Source organism: Panthera tigris, chromosome A1 (genome assembly GCF_018350195.1).
Source record: "Panthera tigris isolate Pti1 chromosome A1, P.tigris_Pti1_mat1.1, whole genome shotgun sequence".
Classification (NCBI taxonomy): Eukaryota; Metazoa; Chordata; class Mammalia; order Carnivora; family Felidae; genus Panthera; species Panthera tigris.
This window is the reverse complement of record NC_056660.1, coordinates 144,225,084-144,249,857: the sequence shown is the minus strand read 5'-3', so window position 1 is coordinate 144,249,857 and position 24,774 is coordinate 144,225,084. Positions and strand designations below refer to the sequence as shown.

The window sequence follows — 24,774 nt, the reverse complement described above, 5'->3', positions numbered from 1 at the left end:
ACATTGGGGTACAAGTGCCCCTATGCATCAGCACTCCTGTATCCCTTGGGTAAATTCCTAGCAGTGCTATTGCTGGGTCATAGGGTACATCTATTTTTAATTTTTTGAGGAACCTCCACACTGTTTTCCAGAGCGGCTGCACCAATTTGCATTCCCACCAACAGTGCAAGAGGGTTCCCATTTCTCCATATCCTCTCCAGCATTTATAGTATCCTGATTTATTCATTTTAACCACTCTGAACAGCATGAGATGGTATCTCAGTGTGGTTTTGACTTGTATTTCTCTGATGAGGAGCGACGTTGAGCATCTTTTCATGTGCCTGTTGGCCATTTGGATGTCTTCTTTAGAGAAGTGTCTATTCATGTCTTCTGCCCATTTCTTCACTGGATTATTTATTTTTCAGGGGTGGAGTTTGGTGAGTTGTTTATAGATTTTGGATGCTAGCCCTTTGTCTGATATGTCATTTGCAAATATCTTTTCCCATTCCATTGGTTGCCTTTTAGTTTTGTTGATTGTTTCCTTTGCTGTGCAGAAGCTTTTTATCTTCATGAGGTCCCAGTAGTTCATTTTTGCTTTTAATTCCCTTGCCTTTGGGGATGTGTCAAGTAAGAAATTGCTACAGCTGAGGTCACAGAGGTTTTTTCTTGCTTTTTCCTCTAGAGTTTTTATGGTTTCCTGTCTCACATTCAGGTCCTTCATCCATTTTGAGTTTATTTTTGTAAATGGTGTAAGAAAGTTGTCTGGTTTCATTCTTCTGCATGTTTCTGTCCAGTTCTCCCCGCACCATTTGTTAAAGAGACTGTCTTTTTTCCATTGGAAATTCTTTCCTGCTTTGTCAAAGATTAGCTGGCCATACATTTGTGGGTCCAATTCTGGAGTCTCTATTCTATTCCATTGGTCTATGTGTCTTTTTTGTGCCAATAGCATGCTGTCTTGATGGTTACAGCTTGGTAGAGGCTAAAGTCTGGGATTGTGATGCCTCCCGCTTTGGTTTTCTCCTTCAAAATTACTTTGGCTATTTGGGGTCTTTTGGGGTTCCATACAAATTTTAGGATTGCTTGTTCTAGCTTCGAGAAGAATGCTGGTGCAATTTTGATTGGCATTGCATCGAACGTGTAGATTGCTTTGGTTGTATTGACATTTTGACAATATTTATTCTTCCAATCCATGAGCACAGAATGTTTTTCCATTTCTTTATATCTTCTTCAATTTCCTTCATAAGCTTTCTATAGTTTTCAGCATACAGATCTTTTACATCTTTGGTTAGGTTTATTCCTAGGTATTTTATGCTTCTTGATGCAGTTGTGAATAGGATCAGTTTCTTTATTTGTCTTTCACTTGCTTCATTATTAGTGTATAAGAATGCAACTGATTTCTGTACATTGATTTTGTATCCTGCGACTTTGCTGAATTCATGTATCAGTTCCAGCAGACTTTTGGTGGAGTCTATTTGGTTTTCCACGTGTAATATCATGTCATCTTCAAAAAGTGAAAGATTGACTTCATCTTTGCCAATTTTGATGCCTTTGATTTCCTTTTGTTGTTGGATTGCTGATGCTAACACTTCCAACACTATGTTAAACAACAGCGGTGAGAGTGGACATCGCTGTCGTGTTCCTGATCTCAGGGGGAAAGCTCTCAGTTTTTCCCCATTGAGGATGATATTAGCTGTGGGCTTTTCATAAATGGCTTTTATGATGTTTAAGTATGTTCCTTCTATCCCGACTCTCTCGAGGGTATTTATTAAGAAAGGATGCTGAATTTTGTCAAATGCTTTTTCTGCATCGATTGACAGGATCATATGGTTCTTATCTTTTCTTTTATTAATGTGATGTTTCAACATTGATTGATTTGCAAATGTTGAACCAGCCCTGCAGCCCAGGAATGAATCCCTCTTGATCATGGTGTATAATTCTTTTTATATGCTGTTGAATTCGATTTGCTAGTATCTTGTTGAGAATGTTTGCATCCATATTCATCAGGGATATTAGCCTGTAGTTCTCTTTTTTTGCTGGGTCTCTGTCTGGTTTAGGCATCAAAGTAATACTGGCTTCATAGAATGAGTCTGGAAGTTTTCCTTCCCTTTCTATTTTTTGGAGCAGCTTGAGAAGGATAGGTATTATCTCTGCTTTAAATGTCTGGTAGAATTCCCTAGGGAAGCCATCTGGTCCTGGACTCTTATTTGTTGGGAGATTTTTGATAACTGATTCAATTTCTTCACTGATTATGGATCTGTCCAAATTTTGTATTTCTTCCTGTTTGAGTTTTGGAAGTGTCTGGGTGCTTAGCAATTTGTCCATTTCTTCCAGGTTGTCCAGTTTGTTGGCATATAATTTTTCATAGTATTCCCTGATAATTGTTTGTATTTCTGACGGATTGGTTGTAATTCCATTTTCATTCATGATTTTATCTATTTGGCTCATCTCCCTTTTCTTTTTGAGAAGGTTTAAAAAAACCTGGCTAGAGGTTTATCACTTATGTTTATTTTTTTCAAAAAACAACTCTTGGTTTCATTGATCAGCTCTACAGTTTTTTTAGATTCTATATTGTTTATTTCTGCTTTGATCTTTATTATTTCTCTTCTTATCCTGGGTTTGGGGTGTCTTTGCTGTTCTGCTTCTATTTCCTTTAGGTGTGCTGTTAGATTTTGTATTCAGGATTTTTCTTGTCTCTTGAGATAGGCCTGGATTGCAATGTATTTTCCTCTCAGGACTGCCTTTGCTGCATCCCAAAGCGTTTGGATTGTTGTATGTTCATTTTCATTTGTTTCCATATATTTTTTAATTTCTTCTCTAATTGCCTGGTTGACCCATTCATTCTTTAGTAGGGTGTTCTTTAACCTCCATGCTCTTGGAGGTTTTTCAGACTTTTTCCTGTGGTTGATTTCAAGCTTCATAGCATTGTGGTCTGAAAGTATGCATGGTATGCTCTCAATTCTTGTATACTTATGAAGGGCTGTTTTGTGACCCAGTATGTGATCTATCTTGGAGAATGTTCCATGTGCACTCGAGAAGAAAGTATATTCTGTTGCTTTGGGATGCAGAGTTCTAAATATATCTGTCCAGTCCATCTGATCCAATGTATCATTCAGGGCCCTTGTTTCTTTATTGATCCTGTGTCTAGATGATCTATCCATTTCTGTAAGTGGAGTATTAAAGTCCCCTGCAATTATTACCACATTCTTATCAATAAGGTTGCTTATGTTTGTGATTAATTGTTTTATATATTTGGGGGCTCTTGTATTCGGTACATAGACATTTACAATTGTTAGCTCTTCCTGATGGATAGACCTTGTAATTATTATATAATGCCCTTCTTCAGCTCTTGTTACAGCCTTTAATTTAAAGTCTAGTTTGTCTGATATAAGTATAGCTACTCCAGCTTTCTTTTGAGTTCCAGTAGCATGATAGATAGTTCTCCATCCCCTCACTTTCAATCTGAAGGTGTCCTCAGGTCTGAAATGAGTCTCTTGTAGACAGCAAATAGATGGGTCTTGTTTTTTATCCATTCTGATACCCTGTGTCTTTTGGCTGGAGCATTTAGTCCATTTACATTCAGTGTTATTATAGAAAGATATGGGTTTAGAGTCATTGTGATGTCTGTAGGTTTCATGCTTGTAGTGATGTCTCTGGTACTTTGTGGTCCTTGCAACATTTCACTCACAGAATCTCCCTTAGGATCTCTTGTAGGGCTGGTTTAGTGGTAATGAATTCCTTCAGTTTTTGTTTGTTTGGGAAGACCTTTATCTCTCCTTCTATTCTGAATGACAGACTTTTTGGTTAAAGGATTCTTGGCTGCATATTTTTCTGTTCATCACATTGAAGATATCCTGGCCTGCCAAGTTTCAGCAGATAGGTCTGCTACTACCCTTATGTTTCTACCTTTGTATGTTAAGGCCAGTTTATCCCTAGCTGCTTTCAGAATCCTCTTTTTATCCTTGTATTTTGCCAGTTTCACTATGATATGTCATGCAGAAGATCAATTCAAGTTATGTCTGAAGGGAGTTCTCTGTGCCTTTTGGATTTCAATGCCTGTTTCCTTCCCCAGATCAAGGAAGTTCTCAGCTATTATTTGTTTAAGTATACCTTCAGCCCCTTTCTCTCTCTTCTTCTTCTGGATTTCCTATGATACAGATATTGTTCCATTTGATTGCATCACTTAGTTCTCTAATTCCTCCTTCATACTCCTGAATTTTATCTCTTTTTCTCAGCTTCCTCTTTTTCCATAATTTTATCTTCTAATTCACCTATTCTCTCCTCTGCCTCTTGAATCCATGCTGTGGCCACCTCCATTTTATTTTGTACCTCATTTATAGCATTTTTAATTCATCATGACTGTTTCTTAGTCCCTTGACCTCTGTAGCAATAGATTCTCTGCTGCCTTCTATGCTTTTTTCAAGCCCAGCGATTAATTTTATGACTATTATTCTAAATTCTTATTCCGTTATATTGCTTAAATAGGTTTTGATCAATTCGTTAGCTGTCTCTACTTTCTGGAATTTCTTTTGAGGAGAATTCTTCTGTTTCATCATTTTGGCTAGTTTTCTGTCCCTTATGCGTTTTAAAAGCTTGTTGTGTGCTCTGCACCTGTGAGCACTGCTATATTCAAGGAGGGTCATACACTGTCCAGGGCTTGGCCCTTCAGGAGGTGTTTTTTCAGGGGTTGTTACTTGCTCTCTATTGTTGTGACTTTGGTTACTTTATTATCCTACTTGTAGTAATGTTTTGGAACCTCCACCAGGTGTGCTTTGATTTGTTCCTTGGAGTAACCCTGTAAAGGAAAAGAGATAGACAAACAGGAGACAAAAATGAGCAAACACACAAACAAATAACACGAACAAACAAACATAAACAAAAACCTAAAGAGTAAAAACAAAAAACACCAAAACACCAACTACAAGTAAAGAAGAGGGTGGAGGCAGTGCTGATGGAAGAGCACATACAAAGAGTGAAATGACAGGAGTGGGGTGGGGGGGGGGGACAAAAAATAAACATTGATTAGGCAGAGAGACTAAAAGACTTAATCCAGAGAGAGAGGAAACTAAAGAAGGAGGCGGGGAAAACGAAATGAAGATAAAGTTACCCAGACAGAGAAACTATATGGCTCGATTATTCCAGAGAGAGAGAAAGGAGTGTAAAGCAGGAGGTGTAGAACATGTATCGAGAAAATGGATTAAATATGTCTGTTTAGACAGACCAATAACCAGAGTAACCAGCCTACAGGAGGGAAGAGATAAGGCGAAGAAATGGAGGGGTGGTGTGGGGGGAGAATATATCTGTATATCCAGAATTGACCTAGAGTTAATCTAGGCAATGCTGCATCGCTTGTAGGTAGTAGCTGTCTGCAGAGTCTGTGCCGCTCCAGTGGATATGCATTTACCCAGTGCAAAGGGTCGTGGTTTGGCATATTCTGGACCCACCTCCACTATGGGCCCCGGGAGTGATCCCTGAGGCCCCACCTTGGTGGTGGTGGTGGTGGTGGTGGTGGTGGTGGTGGTGGATGGAAATGGTGGTTCCCCAGTCTCTTCTCCATGGAGACGACCCAGTGGACTCAGTTTGAGTCGTCCTCACTGTGCCTCGGGCACAGACGGGGCGGTCCTTCTCTCTCCACCAATCCCCTGACCCTGCACTTGGCTAGGATTCAAAGTTCTGCTCCTTGCACTCTGGTGCTGGGGAAGCGCCTCTCAGTGCGGTGATACGTGGTCCGCCTGGCTTTGTCTGTGCCACAGCACTTCAGGGAGGATGGCCTTCTCCTACTGCAGACTGAGCCGCCGCCCTTGCCTCAAGCCCCAGGGGTGGCAGACTCAGGCAGCCTTTGTCTTTTCCCACAGCACTCCAGGGAGACAGCTGCCTTTTCCTCCTGCAGACTGTGCCCTCAGCCCAGCCACTGCGCCCGGGGGATGGTGAAGGCAGGCAGGTTCTGTACTATTGCAGCCCTCCAGGGAGGGAACCACTTTCTCCAGCTGCAGACTTAGCCCCTGACCTACTACCGCACCCATGGCTGGCTCCCCTCCTCCCCAGGTGCACGAAGAGGGAGCCAGCCCCAGTCCGAAGAAAGCCCCTCAGTTAGAGATTGGATCCCTCTGTCTCAGTCCCAGGTCTTTCTCCTGTCCAGATATGGTCCTGCACTTCTCTAGCCACTCTTTCTCTTCCCTTTGTCTCTTTGCAGAAGGGGGTCCCTCCCCTCCGTGCCCACGTGGGCTTTTTTTTTTTAATCTCCCCCAGTTCACAGTTAGGCACCTATCTTTTTTCCAGCTTTCCCATTTTCTTCCTAGTAGATTCGGTCTCTTTTCCTCCCAGGCTCTGGTGTTCAAAGTCCTTTGGCTTCTACACTTATTTGTTTGAGAGATGCTGGAAGTATGGATTCCCCCTACTTCTCCACCATGTTGGCCCCTGAACAACTGTTTGAAAATAGAGGTCCAGATATAATTAAATGGAAGTTAAAAATGATCAATGCATATAACGGGAAAGGGTAAAAATAGTTTTTTAACATGGTAAGATTCATTTACAAGACATACTGTATACATGATTAATTGATACCCAAGTAATAACCAACTTAACCACCTTTATTATGTCACTCATTTATAAAGCAAATTGACATAGTGTAGATAATCTTTTGAAAATGTAAAGAAGTCTAGAGCAACTTAAGGAGAGAGGGACTTGGAAAGATGTTGTTATACGTTATATGTTATAAGGGCATTGCATTTATACATCTCATTTGTCTTTCAGACCTTTATTAGGCAATGCTGACATCCTCAATTATTATTCTAGTTCCCCAGAATAGAATAGGAAAGTAATTAGAAGAAAATTATATTAATACAAGTAGGAAAGAGAGCCTTCTAATAGCTTCTGTCTGTGTTTTTCCTCCTCCGATAGTTTAAGTGTTTAAAATTAATCCTTTGCTAAGATGCCTTACTTTTTTTTATGAAGAATACCTAAATACTTTTTAGGTCATGATAAATTTAAAATAGTTCTCTGTGGGTCAAAATATATTTAAAATGGCTGATAAGAAATAATTATTAACTACCATTAGAATGATTCTCTTAGAAGTCTGCTTTATATCAATAAATACCAAAATTCATTAAAGGGCAAATTCATTTTTAATCCTACTTCTAATTTATATTCATGTATAATAATTGGTGCCAAGAAAAATAAAGTAAGATTGATTGAGCTACAAAACCTTTTAAATGAAGACTTCAAGCTAAAAAGAAAAAAGAGAGAGACAAAGAGAGTGTAACTGGCATGCCAACATTACGTCTACATTGCCTGGCAGCTTGGCCTTACAAGTAGTATATGCACTTTGCATATCTATGTTTAGGGACCATCAGGAAAGTCTTTTTCTTTTCTTAAAATAGATTAATATTTGTTGTCATAAATATCATTATAAAGAAGCACTAGCTTACTTATGTGATGAATGGGTAAAACTGTCAAAAGGCCTGTTTTCAAAATAAGATTCACTGTATAATTCCATTAGAACCATCTCTCTGGGAAACACCTTTACAAGTCACATGACCATGATTGTATTGTCTGTCTTCGATATCTAACAATTGGTATTAGCTGAATTATGCTTTGTGGTCACCAATAAAATTTCTAATTTTGTATTTGAGAAGTGTATCCTAGTGTCTAAAGATGATTTTTTTATTACATGAAGATGGATCATCCAGAGTGCTTAACATCATCTTTCTGAAATTCCCACTAATGACCAGTATTTTTGTACACCAGACAGATGTAAACAAAATTCTATATGGGAAGGTACACTTGGCTAATACCAATTGTTAGATACCTAAGACAGCCAATACAATTTGTTTTTTCAAGTTTTTATTTAAATTCCAGTTAGTTAATATATAGTATAATATTAGTTTCAGGAGTACAGTTTAGTGATTCATCACTTACATATAACACCCAGGGCTCATCACAACAAGTGCCTTCCTTAATATCCATCACCCATTTAGCCCATCTCCCTGTCCACCTCCTGAAAAAGTACTTTGTAATTTATAAAGCACTTTGGAAATTTTAAAGATTCATAATGACAAATTAAATACCATCTTCTAATCTGCCCTCATCAGATCTATTGTGATTCCTTCCATGCTAATCTTTCCATTCCTATTTCCGGAGACAAGTTTTTCCACTATCCTGTGCCTACTGCTGATAACATTCTCTGGCTTGGTGATGTAGTCCTTATTCTTTAAGCATTAATTGACTACCAAGTGTGTACTTTTGTAGCCTTGTGCACTATGTGGAGATATAAGAGACTTCTTCAAATACAAACATAATTTCTGTCCTCAAGTGGTTAGGCAGGAGTTCCTTCACTCAGTAAACATTAATGTACCAAGGCATTATGTCAGCCAGGCTCTGAAAACCCGAAGTTAAACAAGGTATGATCTCTGCCCTCCAGGAGCTCAGTATAACTGAGCAGACCAAAGACAATAAGGAAAAACTTACACAAAGCAAAGTTCAAATACATTTCACTTAACATAAGAGTTTGCCCCAAGTCATAAACATGTCATTTAACAATATTCTAGAAATGAGTAGTTGTGTCTGCCTTCCGATGAGCTCCTCTGCAGCTCATTTCTGCACTGCCCCTGTTCCAGGTTCGTGGGGTTCAGGGTTCTAACTGCATGATGATACCACTGGTGTCTCTTGTATGTCCACTACCCTTTTTTCTTTAATCAGCAGCATCATGTATATCTCCATCACCCCCAATTATTTCTCTCCCTACCTCTTTCCATTCACAGCCTAATTATTTCAGATTTTTATTCCATGCTATCCACATTAGCACTAACTTCATTTCCCCACCTTCTTCCTTTTCCAGCAGAAGACCAGTTCTCTCAAGAAACTCTCCTCCCTTTTCTCTTGTTTCCTGGGTTCATTCCTTTTCATCCTATTCTTTTTCTAGCCATTTTTATTTGTGAATCATAAGACAGTTTGGGCCATTACTGCTTAACAGTTTTGTTCAAAATCCCTCTTAGGTTTCCAGCTACATCTTTTTTGTTCTCCAATTAGACCTGTATTTTGCTAAGTGCCAGTACTACATTTTTTAAAAATTTCTTACTCCTTTTTTAATGTTGTTTACTAGTACTACTTATATCCCTTTTCTACCTTTTTATTGTAAAATACTCTATATTATCCTTCTTATATGTAAGCTAATAAAGAGTATTGAACCTCTGAGAATCAGAAAATTTGGTTCTCCTACCTAAAAATTGGGGCAACATGTTATTTCATTTCTCTTAGGCTTAGTTTCCTTAGCTTTAAAATAGAGCTTGTAGTTCATCCCCTGTCTTCTTCATAAAACTGTTCAGAGTAAAGTGTGAACATATGCTAGGGCTCTAAAGCAATATACAGATATTAAATATCTTCCTCCTCACTAGTTATGCTGTCTTTTGTCAGCAAGGCTAGACACACTGTCACCTGCATTTTGATAGCACTGTTTCAGTGGCACAAGGAGCTCAGAACTCCAAATGGAGAGTTTTAAAATTATTTCTTGCTCGGTTGAGGATTACTAGTAAAACTCACATGCATCTCTCTCAAAATGCAGAATTCACCTTTAACTTAGGAGTCCAGAAGTCAACCATTTAATCAATAGGACAAAAATATTTTCCCTTGGAGTTCTTTTAAGAGTTGGGGATTGAGACGAGCATATGGTTTATTTTCTTAGAAGGAAATAATGTAAATAAATTCTGCAGTTCACATTAACATACTTAACACTTATATATTTAGTTTGAAAAAAAACATATCAGAGAAGGCCAGATCTGATCATATCACACTTAATGAATTATCCAAGAGGTCTTTTTAACCTAAAGGTTTCTGAGTCAAGAACCTCATTTCCAGTTAAAGATCCCACACCCTTCACAGGGGAGCTATTCAACACCATAGATCTCTGTCATCTTCTCAGTTTGGCTTGGGCTCTAGCTCCCTTTTATCCCCTGGGAGAACCATGACTGACATTTTGTTCCTTTGGGGGGCTGGCAGAGTCAAAACAACACTCCATAAAGCTTGTTATTGGCAGGCTCTGAGGAAGTGATTCAAATCCACCTCTAGAGGGCTTCAAATAATATCAATATTATTTTATTCCAGTTATGGGCAGAGTCAAAATTTATGTACATGTGCACTTTTTTTAATAGCTTGAAAAGGCTGGAACAATTTCTGAGGGCGGGTAAAAGAAAGGACAATAACTTACTAATTAAGAGATGACGTGGAAAAATACTTGTAAGATAAAATGAGAGAATAGAGGGTCTAAGAGAATTAAATGTGTTAGCCAGAGGAAATGTGTGTGTGTGTGTGTGTGTGTGTGTGTGTGTGTGTGTGTGTGTGCATCCTCCTTCATATAACATTCATATATGAAGTTATAGCTTAAAAGAAAAACATTCCAGTTTGAAGAAAGGGTAATTGAGAAAGTAATAAAATCCCTTGAAGATGGGATCAGTATAATACTAATTATACTTTTATAAGCTAAATTCTTAGAGTGTAAATAGGAAATAAAGTACATTGTAACTGAAGTAAGAAATGTAAACAGAGTGCCTAATGTAGTTAAAAGTGATCTTAACTTGGATTTTCTTGTACTCCCTTCTCCCTATGTGTTCAAGCTATCAGAGTGCCTTTTTGATCTAAGCCCTTTTTGTGTGTATTATGTTCTTGCCTTGATGAAATCTACTGGAAACACTGCAAACAAACATAGCTATAGTTAAATATAACACACACACAGTTCATGGAGACCCACACTCATAACCTGTTTCGAACTGGCGTTTGGAACCACTGTCTTGTTTCTTAGACACCAGTAATAAGTGTGTATTTTAGCCTGTATCATTATCAGGTTATTCACTGATCATGGATAGTACAATTTTCGTAAGACTCTGCATTGAGAAATTTTTGTTGTTTTCACATTTTGCAGATTACTTTAGGTTAAAAAAATAATAATAACAAACAAAGGTTTGTCCTATCATTTGAAGATTTTCAAATATGCTCACTGAGCTGAATAAGTTTCAGAGATCTGATATTCGCTGTTTTGTATGTTGAATGTGTCCTTTTAATCTTCCTCTCAATGTTCTTATATATCTTCCTCCCACACCCAAAAAGCATATACTGGTGAGCCACCATGCGATGAATAGATTGCATGGAAAACAGAAACAATAAGAGAGGTGTTGTGTAAATATTTAAATAATAATGCAGTGTCATTTTCAAATTTTAAATATTTTGAAATCAGCATTTTGAGTCAAGAATTAGACTTGAAGTTAGCTAACTTTCAAAATTGTAAATCAAGAAGTGATGCATGGGACAGTATGGAAGAAACAGGGAGCACCCTAACTGCATCAGAGATGTGCTGCTCATTTCAGGGTCCCTCGGGTACCACAGGGAACATGTTAGTTACACAGGAATGAAGAAGTTTGCAAGTGCACCTTTAAATACCCTTATATATAGAATTATTTTTTATTCTGAGATTACCAATTTCTTAATTATATATAAATTAACAGACCTCTGCTTTCACCAAATAGATTTTGGCTAAGCCTTACAAAATTTGTATAAATTTAGTTTTCTTTTTGAACCAAATCAGCATTAACATTCCTGTTTTCAAGGAACAGTTGATTATTCAGTTAATAATTTTAATAATTAATGAGCTATGAAATAATAATACACTTATTTAAATTTTACTTAAATTTTTTTTCAGGAAATGAAGTTATCTATGTTCATTTGAAAGTAGTTACTTTTCTGTATACTTGGGGAACTAACATATTCAGAGAAAAATTTATCCAAAAAAAAAAAAAAAAGAATCCTCTTTATGCTATTAACTGTGGTTCCCCAGCCCTTGGGGTTCATTGGCAAATCGAGCTCCTATGGACTTCAGAGGATCCTTGTTCTCAGATCTTCCCTGTAGGGTGCACAGCAGGACAAGATATAAGCTGTATTTCCACCAGTTCATCTACCTGTCTCTACTTTACAGTTTAACTATATTCCAAAACAGCATATATTCTTCTGGGAATAACTCATTCATGAAATTTTAATTTTTATGACATAACTTTGTTTTAGTTAAGTCAAAATCTTCAGAGCAATTTTCTTTTAAAAATGTAGAACTTATTCAAAAACAGAATATAAAATAGAAATGGCTTAGAAAAACTCTAAAATCTGTCTTCCATTTGAAATAAAAAATAAAAAATTTTAACCTTGAAGTTGATTTCTACAAGTCAATAAATTAGACCTTGAAAGAGTCCCTCAGTCACAGTTGCAGTGCTGTGTGAACATGCTTTATATGGCAGTGCCATTCTGTATTTCCTGTTGGTATGAAGTAGCAGATGACCTCCCACAGCTAACATTGCACAGTAATAACAAGACTAGCAAATTTAAGTAGAATATGAAGCAATATGCAGCTAACTTATTAGTGTTTGATTAGATTGCTCCTATCAGCCATTTTATCTTAAAAGAGCATTTCAAAGTAAATCTACTCAAACTAATGATAGGAAAAGATTCTAAAGCAGTTTACTTTGGGCCTTCTTTTCCTCTACAACTGCACATTGGATTCACAAGTCCTCAGGTAGTTCTCTTGTTCCTAACTATACTTGTCAACCATCTTCCTTTTTCACTACAGTTCATATAAACAAAAATAGTTGAAATAGTGTTACTACATAAGCCACATGTAGAATTAAGGGGAAATATTCTCAAACAGTGACCTTTTGAAGTGTGATTAGTAAAATCACCAAGGCAAGTTACTGTTCCATCATTCCTGATCAGTGGGTAGGCTCTCTTCATCATGCCCCTGCTGAGAATGTTTTTTAAACTCTATGGTTCTAGGAACTCTATAAGCTGAGGGTGGGAAATTGAATAAACATTGATTCTGAGACTAAGAAGAAAGTTGTGGTGGGTTATTTGTTTGTTTGTTTTTTAATTTCCATTTGGGAAAGCATTAGTACTTGTCAAGGTGTAAAGAATGAACTAGGATGCACAGTAGAAGTCTAAGATTAGAATTATAAGTCTGCTTTGTCCTTAGAGATGCTGCTGTAGATTTCATTTTTGAAACACTACAATGCAAGAGGGAAATTAAAATCTTTAACAATGCCTTGTTTTCTAAATCTTGTTTACAGAATTCACCCAATAATATGAGCCTGAGTAATCAACCGGGCACTCCAAGGGATGATGGCGAAATGGGGGGAAATTTCTTAAATCCTTTTCAGAGTGAGAGTGTAAGTATTCCTTTGCCTACATTATTATGTCCAAAATTGATTTCTGAAGGTTTCCTTTTAGAATTATTCATAAAGCCATTATTATGATTATTTATCTAGAGCTCAGCAGGTTGATATTTTAAAAGTTAGAAAATTAAGTGAAATTTCTTTGGAATAATTAAAAAATAAACTTGTTCTTTTTTTGCTCCTATTCTGTGCACGTAGTTACAAAAACAAAAACTATAAAACAAATTTTCTTGTAGAGAACATCCACTATAAAGGAACAATGCTGGAAACAAGTTGCATATTAGATAGTTTTTACAAGTTTTCACATTACTGAAATGGCTTGAGTCACTGCAAAACCAGGTCTGTTCTCAGATCTAGACTCTGAATGTCCTCTGTAAGATATCTACTTCATGCACTAGACATCACTCAACAGAAGGCCAGTATTGGTGGTCATTTAGCCTGTTATTTCCTTGTAACCTGAGCTGGACACCAGAGTCATTTTTTGAATATGATTACTGCATTAAGCAAAGGCAGTATTCCATATCTCCATAGAAGCAGACAGGAGCAAAAAGAGAAATAATAAAATTCATTCACTCATTTAACAATTACTGAGCACTTAAAAACAGGCCAAAGCAATATGCTACACACTGGAGAGACCAAAAAGACAATATGGTGTCTTTTCTCAAGGAGTTATTACATAAAACAGTGATTTTTTTAACCTAATATTTCACACTAAAAACACCTACAGAATTTTTAAAAAATACATTTTCCCAGAACTCTCCCTAGACCTAGTGAATCAGAATTTCTAGGAGTGGTACTGGGCATTCTTGAAAATGAAAAAGCTTTGTCAGTGATGCTAATGCACATTCTCTGCTAATAACTTCTGAATTGGAATATAGCATAAAGGATTTCAAAATCCAAACTAATTTCATCTTCATAGCATCAGTGCCCCCACATACGGATTTCCATCATTAAAATCAGAGGAGAAAACTTCCCTCATTTTGCCATAACACAACCTTCACTAGAGGTGATACTATTAGAATTTGAAACTGTGGCTAGTAACAAATATGCTTTTGCATGGAGTGGCTGCTTTGAACCTAAGCTTGGGTGTTCTTTGGGTTCTTTTACTTCTTCCTTTCAACCTAACACCTCTGCGTGGGATAAGACTTTCCCTGTTTTTAGACTTTAGTTCTGTTAAAACTAGAAATAAAATTATACTAATCTTTATCTGTATAAATCTTATACTGATCTTTATCTGTACATGATTAGTGAGGACAAAGAATGTACACATAAAAATTCATATAAAAAATCAGAAGACTAGCTTGTCATAATGCTCAGGATTATAGGAACCATTTTTTAGATACTGGTTTTCACTAGTTTGCTTCAAGACTATGGACAAAAATTAAATGGACTGCCATTTTAATTAGTTAATGTTGGCTTTATCTAATTAGAAACATTTATTTCCTTTCTTGCTAATTCTTTCAGCAATAAAATGGTATAATTCAGTGAGGTATGTGATACTTAGTTCAGTTCAACATTTCTTGAGCCTCTAATATGTAACGTGCTTGGTTAAGGACAAAGTATTCTGAGATAAATATAACACGTCACTAACCTCAAAGAATGCCATTTGATGGGAAGAACATGGTTAAAACTAATTAAACCCTAAGTCAGATTAATAGGTGTTATAATAGATATAAGCCAGTTTGTTTTTTAAGTATAAAGGAAATTATTAATTTGGGATTGGAGAAGAAAACTTTTTTAAAAGGTCCCACATGACTGTTGTTTCGGGGACAGGGACAACAGACCTCTCCCCTCTCCTTTCCTAGATTAGTCCTTGGTGACTGCTGCCTTGTTATACATTCAGCAGAGAGGTGCCACTTTAGAGCTGGCATCAGAGAGCTCTCCATGGGGATCAAAGAATCCGATATCACAGGACATGAAAAACTTCTTTGCATGGAATAAATAAGAGCCTCACCCTTTAACCTTAACTGGACTATGCACATGCAAAACAGTCAATCTTTTTCTAAGTATGTGCATAGGAAAGAGAGCATCTGGAGCTGGGCTCCTCCCATCCCTGACTCCTGGCCCAGCCTCACTATTCCAGAAGCCAAGAAGAAGGTAAAATGCCAGACTGCTGTATAGAGTTAGCAGAAAACAAAAGCTCCCTCCCATCCCTTCCTTCCCTCTGTTCTGTCCCCACTTGAAAAGTCCCCAAAGGAAAAACAATTGGATGATGATTGAGGAACTGTACCACCACCTAGAGACAGTGCAGCCTTGTAAGCATGTCCACACTAGCTGCTCCACTCTTTTGTCTGCCCGTTGAGGACTCTGCTGTATTATGAATGATGCAGTTGTTATCCATGGCTTTCTGCATCACATCACCACACATTTTTGTTTAGACCTTTTTAAAAGTTCAAGAAATGAGGAACAGAGAGAAAGGAAGACAAAAGACAAATCTGAGGCATTAAAGTAAATTAAAGTAAAAATAGGCTAGGTATCCAGTAAGTTAGCTTTCCCATAATCAAGGAAAAAGAGAACTATATAAAGAATTCAAAAAGAAATCATTTTTGAATGAATGAACATGTACGTTCTAGTGTTTTTATAATGTATATAACTCTGAAGAGCACATACTTTGGAGTAGTCTGCCTTTTGAGGATTTGTCAGTCCTATCTTGAAGTCAAACCACATAAGGAGGCCTGGAAAGAGTGAACATCTACTGAGTGCTTTTTATGTAGCAGCCACTATCCTAGTCACTTCACACATGCTACTTCATTTAATTAATATTTATAGAAACAAAATACCCAACCCAGAGTCAGAAACCTTGCAGTGCCAACATGCAACTCATAGAAAAATCTGAATCAAATGTTTCACTACTCAGCCTTTTTTTGGAATCCTAAACAAGACCATTATTTCAAGAAACAAACACGCCCCCTAGTGTTCAAATTCTGTAAAATGTTTGTTTTTGAAAATCTAGAATGCAAAAAGGCTTATTTCAGAAAGTAGTTTTTCATGCTTCTCCTGTAAAGAAAGCAGTTAGTCTTATTTATTGAATTAATTTAGCAGAGTATTTTACTCCATGGCAATGAACGGTAATCAATTGAGTAAAAGTGATATTAAAAATCATGGTCTCTACTAGGAATTATAAACAAGATGATAGGTCGTCTCCTATTATTACCCTTACTCCCCTTAGTCATTTTCTGTTATAAAGGTATCATATACATCCAAATTTTCTTTTATACAGTCACATAAACACTGAATTTATTTCACTTTAGTTCAGTTCAGAGTTGCTGCACTATTCTTTATTTATCTCTCATTAAGAAAACAAAATATATCTAGATGCTTAAAAATAGAAATGATGTAAGATCTGAAGTGTTCTTGAAGTGTGTAAACAGGAATTTATGCACACTGTGCAAAGACTGAATGGGTGTTTGGTGGGCTCCATGCTTTGTGAACTGTGTATAGTAAGGGGAAAATAACAAATTCGCTAGTTTATACCAAGGCATGCCATTTCAAAATATATTTTACATAAAAAAGTAAAATCAATTAGTACACATTTGAAATTATATCTTTAGGGTTTTTTTTGTTTGTTTGTTTGTTTTTGTTAAACCAAACAGTTAATGACTTTGTAAGAGCCATTATATCATCTGATTAAGGAGAACCAGACTCACAGAATAGTTTGGAAGCAGGGCAACCTCATATCACAGCATTTTGGCACAAACATTACAATACATCATCCCATATTGATGCAGCAGTACAATAGAAACATTGTAGTGTCGTCTCAGGACAGTACACCATGAATATTTTATGTCTCTAGATACGAGACGCCATTTAACACCTACTCTTCCTTTACTTTAGGAAAACCGTAAGCCACTTCTCTTACATGTTGAAGAATAGTAATCAATACCCGAATTCCTTTTTGCTTGCACATTCTGTGAGTCTTCCTAGAAATTTGTAATTTCCCTTATTTTACTTGGATGAAGCAGTTTCAATAAAAGCAGTAGCAGATGAGCAGTTTACAACCTCAGCAGTGCAAACAGCACATTGCCCATATGGACGCTCACACATCTATACATATCCACCAAACCAAATACACTTAGAGCATCACTTTACAGTTACTGGTACTATTCAAAAATTATATTAAATGCTTGGGACTTCTGAGTTGTATTGCGTGAAGCAGATGCTTCTATCTTTTCTGACTGAATCTAGCCCTTATTTTTTTTTTAATCCTGATCATTCAGAATGTGTATGAAAAGAGATAGTTTCTAGAGTTAATTATGACTTATCTAGAAATTTTTTTTTCAGAAACTTCTTTTGAAGTGCTTTCTGAAATGCTTCAGTATCTTTTACTGTTTTTAGATGATTGCCACCATATACCCATAAAATCCTTTTTCTTAAAACAGTGATTGATGATCTTGCTATGGTTTTTAAATTTAAATTAATTAAAATAAAATTTTAATTTTAAAATTTTCAGCTCCTAAATTGCATTAGCTACAGTTTAAGAGTTCAGTAGCCATATGTGGCTAATGACTCTTAAATTGAACAACAAACACAGAATAGAATGTATCCATCATCACAGAAAGTTCTTTTGAACAGCACTGATGGGATCACCACTTTTATTGTAATAGTAGCCATAGAAAGCATAGATTACACTTTCCCATGCCCACTTTGCCATATTCTCTAATTTCTTCTATTTAGTAAAAGCTTGCTATCCATGTATTTTCTTTTTTAATTCTTCCCCCTAAAGGTCATATATACAAATGTAATTCTGTTTGTGAAAGGCTGTGGATAGTTCACTAAAGCTTGCTGTCATTATTTATAATGGGAGATTTGCATGGTATCTTCTGTTGAAATGAAGGCACATCCCTCTCTGGCACAGGGGCAAGGTGGGCTCCATTTCATCAGGTTTTGTCTGGTTGCTTTGGGATTTAGGTATTGCTTTGTTCTGATGTGCTTTTTTGCTGCCACTATCAAGGGTGAAGACGAAGAGGTTTTTCTGTCAAACTGCATCCCCTTCTCTTTGGAAGTCTCCCCCTTTTTATCACCCTACTCACAATCCAACATTAGAGTCAGTAACATATATAATTTAGCTTTCCTAAAAGGAAATTTGAGGCTATTAAGTGATTATCAAGTAGATTTTCCATGATTTGACCTGCATTTAAAGGATTAACAATCATCCCCCTATGATCCAGTGACCCGTTTTCAAGCCCACTCATCCACCTTTTCTCAGGATCAATGAGGGTTTTGGCTTGAGCCTAGATTTACCCCTAATGACTTTCTGTCCAGACTTCTACCAGCTGAGCCATTCCCCAGGGCATCCTGCTTTCCCTGTAAAATCCATCCTTCTCTCAGTACACACCTTACACCTCATTTCTGGTTCCTGCAGTACCTCAGCTCATCTAGAATTTACTTCATTCAGTTTGGCCTGCTGTCTTTTTTAAAAGTTCACACTCCCCTTTCCAAGATCATCACTTTTCCTTTGGAATGCCCTACTGCCTGGAACCAATGTCCTTAACTTCACCTACCTCTTTCCATGAGGCACAATCCTTATTAACATGTTGAAAGGAATTCTCCTTTGGCCTGGTCCTCAGCAAATATTTTTTTTAACAAAACATTTAAAATATTTAAGGGTTTACATTTACATTTTCATCTAGAAACCCTGTTCATCTGGAGATCATTGCCATTTGGGAGTGGATGCCCTTCCCACATCTCAGACAGTCTGGAACTATGTTGTCCAAGATGGAACCCACCAGCTACATGGGAATATTTAAGTTTAAATAAATTAAGTAATATTAAAATTACAGTTCATCAGTCAAACTAGCCCATTTCATGTGCTCAGTGGCCACCTGTGGCTAGTGTCTTCTGTGTTGAACGGCACAGAAGAAAGTGTTGAAGAAAGTTCTGTCAGACAGTATTGCTCTGGAGCTTTTCTGTCAACACACAGTCCATTCCTCAAGAATACAAGTGTAGATAGGCATAATTATCACAATAATTGCCATCTGTTCCTCTCTCAATAATTTCTGAAAGCCTCACCTTTTACCAATTGTCAGCCTCATCAAACTGAAAAGTTATGTATAACAACAGTACCCCCTGCTCCCACCCTAAAAATATTGTGGACTGAAATTGGAACCACAGATTAGAGGAAGACACTTACATCCTTAAATGTAAATCAGACTCTTAAGTATTCTAAACACTTTATGAGAACGTCCTAGGGCCAGCTGGGAATTGTTTTTTGTCTTGCTTTATTCTGTTTCCCTTACACTATTAATTAAACATTTACTGAACACTTTCTGTATATTCAGTAAATACATGGTTTTAAAGATTTTAGATTTAATACTCCCCAAGTTCCTTTAAGATAAATGCTATTATTAAACCCATTTCACCCATGAAGAAACTGAACCACAAAGAGGTCAGGTAATATAGTTACTAAGTTTACATAGTTAGTAGGTAGTTAGGCTGTCCCTCATACTTATTTCATTATGGATTGGATTTACCCAGATTGTTACAAATGCCCACAAAACATGAATCTGGCTAGAAGGAGACGACTGAGGGCCTGGGTAATTATCAGCCATCTGAGTGCAGAGAGAGAGGGAGACTGGTCGCTTTCCAGAGGAAATATTATAAATTTCAGGACTTAGTCAATTCTATATAAATTTACTCTTTTATAGCTTCTTATTTTTATGTTAAAGGCTTGAGCATAAAAGATTTCAAGATGTTAAAATCCATGGTTACTACTGTTTACCAAGAAGAACATTAGTGGTCTGTAAAAGAATTGTTGTTAAAATATGGATTCTTTTTTCTTTCTAGTACTCCCCTAGCATGACAATGAGTGTGTGATCCATTACCAAGTCTCCTCATGAAAACCACAGTGAGTCAGCCCTTCACAGAACTACTACGGAAGAAAATTATTCATCACAGTGTACAGTTAAACAAAGGAATCTCAGTCACACCAAACCAACCTTTTTATTTCCTGCTCTCTCCCCTATTTTTTGAAGAAAGCGGGTCCAAACGTGATTCAAACAACTGTACAGAACGGCATATTAGAATTGCCCTAAACTGAACTGCAAATAATTATCTGTGTATGTATATGTGTGGGTCAGAGAATGTATTGTATATGTGTATGTTATACGGACATATGCACATACATACATTGACCCACAGGACATTGTAAAATATTATTACATGACATTTTAAGTAGAAGTAAGTAGGGACTTTTATTCCATCCTTTTTTTCACGTTTACATTTTAATTATTAAAAGTTGCTCCTGCCCCTCCCTGAACTATTTTGTGCTGTGTATATCACTGCTTTATATAAGTTATTTTTTAAGGTGAACTCAGATGTTATGGTTTTGTAAATGTCTGCAATCATGGATAGGAATAAAATTGCTTATTTGAGAGCTTTCATTAAATTGCGTCTGATGCAAGTTACCCTGTGAATCACAAAGTGTACTGTCTCAAAAAAAAAGAAGAAGAAGAAGAAGAAGAAGAAGAAGAAGAAGAAGAAGAAGGAGGTGTGTCCTCATCCTCTGTCAGATCAAACAATTTCTCAGTTACCTTTAGTGAAAAGTATTTTGTAGTTTTTATTTAGGAAAAATACTTCAACTGGGGCCCAATACCATATGTTTCTGCAAGAACTGCTTTAGATGGAATTCTTGATTTGTCTTTGATGATACAGAAAATCATTAATTAGCCCCACCTGCTTAGACCATAGCAATAAAATGACAGGGGTCGTCATATTTTTAGAAATATATTTTCTCTCTAACATGATGGAGCCCAGAAGTGATAACAAAACCATTTGCTTGAAATTGTCACTTCTCACCAGGAATAGTAGAGCTAAATTTTTAATAACATGCTAATGGAAAATGGTATCTGATTTTTACTCAGACTTCTTGTGAACATTTCCACATAGACACTGCAAAGAATATACATTCAAATGACTGAGACTTTCAGCAGAAGGGGAAAAGAGTTTTTACTGCACCCAAGGGGCTCTGAAGTGCTGCTTTTCTATCTGGGTAACTTGCCTACTAGCCGCAGAACTGACTGGTAACAGTCCCATCTGTGAATACCTCACTAGCAGCAAAGCCCCTGCTCTGTTCCCAGGATATAAGACTTTTGTTTAGAGGGAAATCATTTGTAGTAACTATATTCATCTGGCCATTGACTTCAGCAGGCTAAATCTGCATTGTGTAACTGTTCAGAAAAGAATGCATAAATGTTAAAAATTAAAGAAAAAAACAAAACACTTCCCTTACGCTAAAGCACATTGTTCTGTGGCGCTTTGCATATCTTTTGGGGGTTTTGTGTTCAATCTTACATACAGACACCAAAATCATAATAGAAAAATGTGAAGACTTTAATTTTAGACTCCACAAGATAAGTTGGCGATCCTTTCTGTTAAAATTGTGATACAAATAACCATTGGTAAACATCAACTACATATCCAAACTCCAGAGCAAAGAATTTGAAAAAGTATTGTTTAATCGCAGGTAAGAAGAATCCTCCTTCCTTTAGGCTTATGGTCTCCAAAGTGAAAATTTAGCAGTATATTTGCTAGTTCCTTGTCCCAGATGACTTATTTCTCTCAAATCCATAATGATTTATTCCCTCTGAAAATAAGATTTTGCCTGTGCATGACAGGGATGCTGGGCAGAACTGTTGAAGGGGGAAAAAGATGCTGAATTAAATTTATGTCCCAGATTTAAACTCTAATCAAATGAGTCACCATTAATCCAACAGTGTGGGGAGCCTAGGACTGCACACTGGAGAACAGCTTCAAGGTTTCAAGCTGCAGAGAACTTTCATGAAAAAGTCAAATTAGAAAGTCTTTAACTCAAGCCAAGGTAGTCTGAAGACACTTTGTATAGACATGTGAATTTACCAAGAATAATTTTAACTTTCACTTTTTATAATTGTGTGAACATTTTCAACCCTGTGATTATTAAGCTTAATCTTACAATGCTAGACATTTCAACGTTTTTTGACTATTCATTACATTGTTACTGATCTTGAATTTCTTTTATTTGCCTTCTAAGAAGGTATTGTTTCTTACTATCACAAAGAATCATGAACCCAATTATACTTCTCCTTATTTCAGGGGTAATATTAGAATATAAATGGCAATATGGATTTCATTACTTCTAGCCCACTTGGTCAAGAAAAAGTAAAATTGGATTTTTCAGCATATAGCAATTTATCATAAGTATTTATTTCTTTTTCTTTCTTGGAGTCCAGATTACAAATAGCTATTGCAATTTTTTTTTAATTCCTGAAATAGTTGAAAATTTATTTTTGAAGAGAAAATTGTATTTAAGAAAACCATAAAATAAGAATACTTAATTTTAATATCAAATAACTTTCTCATGCACCAAATGGAGGATAGGAAGTCTGTACAGTAATTTTTGCTTAGGTTTTGAATTATCTAAACTTTATCTTTTTCTCTTGTAATAATACCATTTAACCCTGTTCTCTTACGTTGGTGCATCTCCATCGATGAATGTGTTGTTGGTCTTGATATATACTACCTGTTCCTCAGTTATTTTTACATATTTCACCTCACAGGAATAGCATCAGTAATTCTTGCCTACACTGAATACATAAAATACACATATGAAATATGAAAATAAATAAGTGAAAACGTTAATTTTCATTACTCTGCCTTGCATTCTGGCAAACTCACTACGTTAAAAATACATGCCAAGTTTTATCTAGAGTCTTACAGCAAAATTGCCTGTGGGAACAAAGGCTATGGAGTGCCCTTGATCTGGTAACACCCCACACATTTGATGGGTGACTCCTAGCACTCTGTTACAAGTGTTCTAGTTTGGACTCAATTACTGATGTATAGGAATTGCACAACTGGGAATCTGAGGTTAATATTTCTCTGCTGTCCACAATATTGACAAATCAGTTCTGCTCCCTGTGCCATGAAAAGTGCCCAAAACACCCTTTTCCTTCTAGGAATATAGAGAAAACTTTGATTTCCGTTCTTATGATTCTCTAGGACAGCTGAACTCTGGTGCATTTCATAGGATCATTCAGTTAACTTTCTTCCTATAGCTTAAAAGGTGATAAATAAAAATAAATGAGTTCACTTTGGGACATGAGGAAGCTCTACATCTGCCCACCCCTTTTCTTTATAGTATTCTGGGAATGTGCAGCAAAGCATTCAAAACTGCTCCCTGGCATAGAGTGTTACACAGTCCTTAATACCGTGAGGTCTTAATTGGCCTCTTCCATGTCTTCCTACATTGCCTCCTTCCCAATCCCTGCATCCTCCTAAAGAAATAAGGTACAGACTGCACGTTTTTGCCTTTTCAGCCCCTACAGTTTTCTTCTTCATGCATTGTATAGTTTTTCCAGGGGAAATAAGTACAATTTCCTCTTCTTGATTATCACTGTTAATTAGAAGCAGTGCCACAAATCATAGCTACTTTATTTTGGAATGCTTTATAGTATTTTAACACTGGTTTTGCCTTCATTTTTATTTTTTTTTTGTACTATAATACTCTTTTCTTGAAAACACTAATTGATGCAAGTAGTGTATGAGTGTGTAGTGTGGTAGTGAGAATATGGGAGTGGGGGGAGAATTGCCACATATATTCCAAAAGGTAAACTAGTCTTTTTTTTTTTTTTTAACTCCCTGTCCTAGTGGTATAAGTTTCTTGTTGACAATGAGGAGCAGGAGTCTGCATTTGCTTAAAACAGTGGTGCCCAATCATAAGCGTGCGTTAGAGGCACCCTGGGCCTGTGAAGTATAACTTGAGAAATACTGGAAAAGTCCAAGAAAAAATGGTGAACCACCATTGATACCCTTCTGTTTTGCATACTAAACACTTGTGTGGGGGTGTGGGGGTGTGTGCGTGTGCGCACATGTGTATATTGGACTGGTATGCAGTTTGCTCACAAAACACTCCCACTATGATTTACATTATGTTATACCATAACTGGTAACTATTAAACATAATTCTTTCCTCTGATTGCTTTTTATTTCATTGGTAAAGTAGCTGATAAAAGTGATTTGGGATGAAAAGAGAGTAGTACAAGACCTAAGCAGATGGAATCTCCCGTGCCCAGCTTTAACATACCCATGTTAGCTTTTCCACCTCAGACCTTCTTAGGAAGGCACTGCATCTAAAGGTAAGAGCATAAATGATCTTTTATTCCTTGGTTACCTTAATGCCAGGAATCATACAATAATTATAGTTTTTCTATGTAGATATTTGTTTATAAGAAATTGAATGAACATTATTATTTCACCAAAAGCATCAACTTTATCCTTGAACTCTAAGATTGAAAGAGATGACCTACAGATGAAAAACACCTTAGACCCTTTAATTACTTCTCTAAACTGTATTCTAAAGAGAAATTCTCAGTTGAATAAGTCTCCTAAGGAGAATTTCCTGTTAAGTTTCCTGTTAACGTAATTGGTCTTCCTGAAAGAAGAAAAATAATTTCTGTAAGTAGTTTAATGTGACTGGTCTTGCTAACTACATCCTTAAAAATCAAATGCAGTACTATCCATAGATATTGCAAATTTTGAAGTGGGACTAAGTGTTTTCATGTATAGAATTACAGTTTGTCTCTTCCCCCTTTGTGAATTTACTCTCCTCGGGATAAATTGCACT

The 24,774-nt window shown here is 36.6% G+C and overlaps 1 protein-coding gene across 5 annotated transcripts in view; it reads left to right on the top strand.

Moving 5' to 3' along the window:
* Nucleotides 1-21,825, top strand: part of SSBP2 (single stranded DNA binding protein 2) — a 309,669-nt gene extending 287,844 nt beyond the window's left edge. For 2 of the 5 annotated variants that reach the window (XM_007079791.3, XM_007079789.3), the window contains 2 exons: nt 13,071-13,169; nt 19,959-21,825. In XM_007079791.3, the coding sequence (XP_007079853.1) occupies nt 13,071-13,169; nt 19,959-19,988 (129 nt within the window). In that variant the 3' untranslated portion in view covers nt 19,989-21,825. Of the gene's footprint in view, nt 1-13,070; nt 13,170-19,958 lie in introns of those variants that run through there. The other 3 variants (XM_007079792.3, XM_007079790.3, XM_042989363.1) reach the window with 2 other exon arrangements.
* Nucleotides 21,826-24,774: the final 2,949 nt, after the last annotated feature.